This window comes from Pyxicephalus adspersus, chromosome 1, assembly GCF_032062135.1.
Source record: "Pyxicephalus adspersus chromosome 1, UCB_Pads_2.0, whole genome shotgun sequence".
NCBI classification, from domain to species: Eukaryota; Metazoa; Chordata; class Amphibia; order Anura; family Pyxicephalidae; genus Pyxicephalus; species Pyxicephalus adspersus.
Window position 1 is genome coordinate 42,926,164 of NC_092858.1, and position 4,786 is coordinate 42,930,949.

The following is a 4,786-nucleotide window of genomic DNA, read 5'->3' on the forward strand; positions in this document are numbered from 1 at the left end:
AAAAAAAAAATTTCATGAAAACCTGTGACGCTTTTGGAACAGAAATCTAGAAATCAGTGTAACGCTCAGGTGGTTAATACGTTATGTTGTGGATTCAGAACAAGTCTGCAGATGAGGAATTTTCTAAACAACATACTTATTCTGGGTCATAGATTGAATGAAGATAGTGGACAGGCATAATAACATTTTTCATATAGTCAGCTCTCCAGGTGGTGTTGGGGGGGGGGTCATATTTAGATTTCTGAACATTTAGGTCACTGGTAAAATAAATATTTGTTCTCCATTTATGCCAAGAAAGAAGAATCCATTAATCTAGTGTAAATTAGGCACCCATGCTACAGTGCTCTGGCCAGGCAACTAACAGGTTAAGCTCTGGGCATGGCTTTGTGAGAGCTAGGGGGGGGGGTGTACATGTGAGCCTTCAAACTTAAATGTACCAGGGATGTGTGCTGAGCCTTGTGTCAGATGTAGGAGCAGAGACTTTATAGTGCCTGCTATGTATTAGCTGGTTGTTGTAATTGTCAGGCTGTTTATATCCGTTTAAAGTAGACTTTAATCATCCTTCTTGGGAAAACATAAAGGCTAAATGTTACTTTAAGTCAAGGTTGGTGATCCCATACTACTTAAAACAGACTTGCATAATAAGTCATGAGTAGCCCTCTAAAACTTGTCTTGTTTCCTAAATGTATATATTTTTTTTCTTTCAGCAAATGCTCCAGTATGATTCCAACAAGCGGATCTCTGCTAAGTCTGCCCTCACACATCCTTTCTTCCGTGACGTCAGCAGGCCCACTCCACATCTTAATTAGTCTAATGGTATATAAAGAAGCTGGATGTGACAAGGCAATGGTTTCTTCAGGACTTAATTTGAGTATGATACAGTGTGTATCATACCCTGCTATTTATTACCCCCTACCACAGTGTCCGTCCATCAGCCATCGGAAGGACTGATTTTTGTACAGAAAACTTCCAAGAGATTTAGACACTGGTTAGCCTCCTATTTTTCTCTTTTTGGATCCTTCCAACTGCTTTCATGTGTGTCTGTTTTCCATGTTTGAGCAATACAGACTTTTTATTGTTCCTAAAACTTTCTAACTTGTAAAAGTTTTCACTTTGTAAAAATACATAATATGTACTGCAGCCCCAATTGCCTTTACACCTGATATAAAAGTGCAACATTTCCATTCTAATTAAGCTGTTTTAGCCCTGTTTTAATATTAATAATAATATGTTTATGTGTGGGGTGGAAGATATTGTACAATTGAAGTTACAAGTCCCCGTTATGGCCATTCCATGGAACCTCCTTTTTCTTGTATACATTTGGTTCAAATCTGGTAAAAATCATTTCAGAATCAGCCTATACACACACCATTAATATTGTTAAAGGAATGTGCTTCCCAACTTAGTGTTATGCTAGCAGTAATTTTTTTTTCAAGGGTCCGTTTCACATGGTCCTCATTTAAACAGTACTTAACATAGCAATTTGAGACCTGCCCTCTTTTTGCATTTTTGGTGCAAAACATTGGGCTAGCATTGTAGATAAATCACATTTGCATATGCATCCTTTCATTCTAGTTTTGCTTGTGATTTCAAAGTTTGGGTTCCTGTTTTATCTTCTTGAGATATGAGTGAGTTTCACATGTATAAGGCTACTACATATTAGTCAAATTCTAGGACAACAGCTAATTTCATTTTGGAGTGACTCATTTCCTTCATTTAAGATTCGCCTGTTGTTCAGTCCAACATAAAATTCAAAATTTGATGTGTATGTGCACCTTTCATTTTGTAGTAATATAAAGCAGAAAAGAGGTAAATAGTGGACCCAGTTTTGTGACTGTCATGTATTTGTATCCTAAATGTCCCCAACTTATGGCAATCTAAAAAGGAGGCCCAAGCATTACCTAATCCTAAATGTAAGTGACCTTGTAGTAGAAAAAAAAGGGTGCCAATACATAGCAGATACTAGAAGCTTTTATCTATAGATATCCTTACAGATTTGGGCCTAATCTCCTCTGGCTTTAAGTAAACTTCAGGCTGCACGTCAAGGAAACCAATACATGTTTTTCTTCACTTCAATTTCAGAATACATGGAGCTACACCATACAGTGCAGCTTTAACTCTGGGCAAAGCCACATGCTGCTTTGAAAATAAAGATGAATGAATAAATGAAGTGTACCTAAAACAGCAAAGACTGAGCCCTACACAATCACTTTTTATTTACGTGGCCTGCAGTTCTATGTAGTAAATGGAAAGTGAGATGGGGTGCAGAGAGAAAGCCATGTGAGGTTTATTTCTACTTTCAAGTCTTTTTTTCACATGCTTTTTTTTTCTCAGCCAAAGAATTGTCCTAAAATTTGGTAATGCACCCTTTAGCGTGACTATAGAAATGCTAAATACCAATCTCAATAGTGTGCTTAACCCTTTTCTTTGTGCTTTGTAAATGCTTGCTGAACAGGATGCTCGTCAGGGTTTACAGTAAGCTGGGTAAGAAAAAACTTAACTTTTTAACCCATTTTAACTGTGCCTTGAGCAGCTTGCAAGAAAACTTTCCATAGCACTCCAGTCTAAAACAAATAGAGAAAGACAGTGCTAGGTTTCCCTATCTTTATTATTAAACCATTCGGAGTACTACAAAATGACTGGTCCACTTCAAAAAGTAAAATGCTGAATTGCACATACCTGAATACATATACAAACTTTATTCAGCACCTTGGTATAAAATAGACATATTTTATGTAAACAATTTTATGTCCTTTGCTTTTAGTATATATTTGTATGTGTGTTAAATCAATTATTAAAATGTTTTAAAAATGTCATATTTCCTTTTATTTTTAGTTTTGTTTTAAATATATATTTTCTTTTCTTATGGATTGGCTAACGGGGAGGTTTATCTTGTTGCCTGGCCTGTTGTTTTAGAACCTGACTATGCACTGCTACAGCTGTGTTCTTTAGTGAATGCTTGCTGCCTTGAGATAATGTCCCTTTTAACAGTGTTTTGGACCTGCGTTGAAGGGCTGTGTTCCTGGGGATAGTCCATGACTGAAAACAAGTTGTTTTGCTTTCTTAAAGCATGTATCTTATTCAGTGTATTTATTAGGCATGTCTTTCTCAAACCATCCACCTCTGAACCTGCTTGCTGTAAAATGTACACAAGCTAGTAATCACAGCCAGAGCAAGATATCGCCTGGACTTTTCTTGCAAATGTGCAGGTTCAGTGTCTGTGAGAGAATCAAGAAAATGAAAGTGAGATTATTACTCCCTGATGAATGAAACTAGAATGTGACAAAGTACAGAGGTAAATGTACACATACCTGGTATTTAAAAGGGGCCGTTCTGAGTTCAGATACCTATTAAGCTGAAAGGTGAAGATGACTGTCAGTAGAAAGTAAAACTTTGCTCTCAAAACCACCTGATCTTTCTAAAGAATAAGTAAAGGGGCTCCAATACTGATACCCTCCAATCCAAAGTAATGGCTAGATTTTGAACTAAAGAAAGTAAAGTCATTTCTCTAATATTTTCAATAGGTGTTTTGTATAATTGAAAGAGATTGAGAACCCACAAGGGTAGAAAAAGACGGATATAGTAGTAATGTGTAACCAATTCAAGAACAATTTAATTCAGATAATGGTCGGTTACTGGGCACAGCAGAAAGACGGCTAATGTAAAAACTTCTACCTAGATGGTACTCAACATGAAAATATAATCCACACCATGTTAGTAAAGCAAAAGTGGATAGAATCCTGCTAACTAAAAAAGACATGAGCAAAACAGCATGGAATATTGTCTTGTGGAAAAAGATCTAACTGAGCTGGCAGAAGCCAGGGAGCACAAGTTTGTGAAGTAGATCATACCAATACAAACCAAGCCCTAAGGCTACCAATACACAATCTCTATATAAAAATATGAAATCTGTACAATCGTATGCAGTGCAAGGATTGTCTGATTAGATATATTATTGGGTATTTAGGTAACTTTAAAGGATTTAGATGACAATTGTTGGTTGTCTTGCAACTTGATGTGCAGCAGTTGTGTGGATAGAAGCCCCACTGGGGTTTTGTACAAAGTTACCAGTGCATTAGTTCCTTTACCAACCAGAACCCATGCAACAAACCCGGCACTCGGGCAAAATACCAACACAGCAACATCTAAGCTTTGATTAAAATTTGGTAATATGGCTTTGTTAGAGTTGTAGATTGTTTAAAGCCAGAACACCTTTCCACCCATATAGAACATGATGATACTCCCTGAACATTTGGGGTTAACCCATTTTCTAGACCTGGCAGTGTAATCCACTTGTATTTGTGTGATCATTAATCAAGAACTTTATTTCTCAAGCAACAAAAAAAAAAAACTAAATCCACAGTAATTTAATATATGACAAAAACGTTTAGGTTGGTTAATACTTTGTTACTGCAGTATATGCAAATGGCAGCAGCTTGGAGTATGTAATATTCAGCATTGGAAATAGAACATATCAGTACATAGTATGAAGTGTACAGAGTGTTGTGATCAGGGAAAAGAATGTCTCCAACAGATAGATTATGCTGTATATTAATATTATTAAACAGGATTTATATAGTGCCAACATATTACGCAGCGCTGTACATTAAATAGGGGTTGCAAATGACAGACAAATATAGACAGTGATACAGGAGGCGAGGACCCTGCCCCAAAGAGCTAACAATCTAGTAGGTGGGGGAGTAACGCACAATAGGAGGAGTGATGGGAAGTAGTGACAGTTTTAGGAGACGGAAGAAGATGGGTAGGCAAGTTTGAAAAGATGGGT

At 36.9% G+C, this 4,786-nt stretch overlaps 1 protein-coding gene across 1 annotated transcript in view; it reads left to right on the forward strand.

The window, feature by feature from the left end:
- Positions 1–944, forward strand: part of CDK2 (cyclin dependent kinase 2) — an 11,613-nt gene extending 10,669 nt beyond the window's left edge. Inside the window, exon 7 of the mRNA XM_072408564.1 lies at positions 708–944. Within this exon, the coding sequence (XP_072264665.1) occupies positions 708–809 (102 nt within the window). The 3' untranslated portion in view covers positions 810–944. The remainder of the gene's footprint in view (positions 1–707) is intronic.
- The last annotated feature ends 3,842 nt before the right edge of the window (positions 945–4,786 follow it).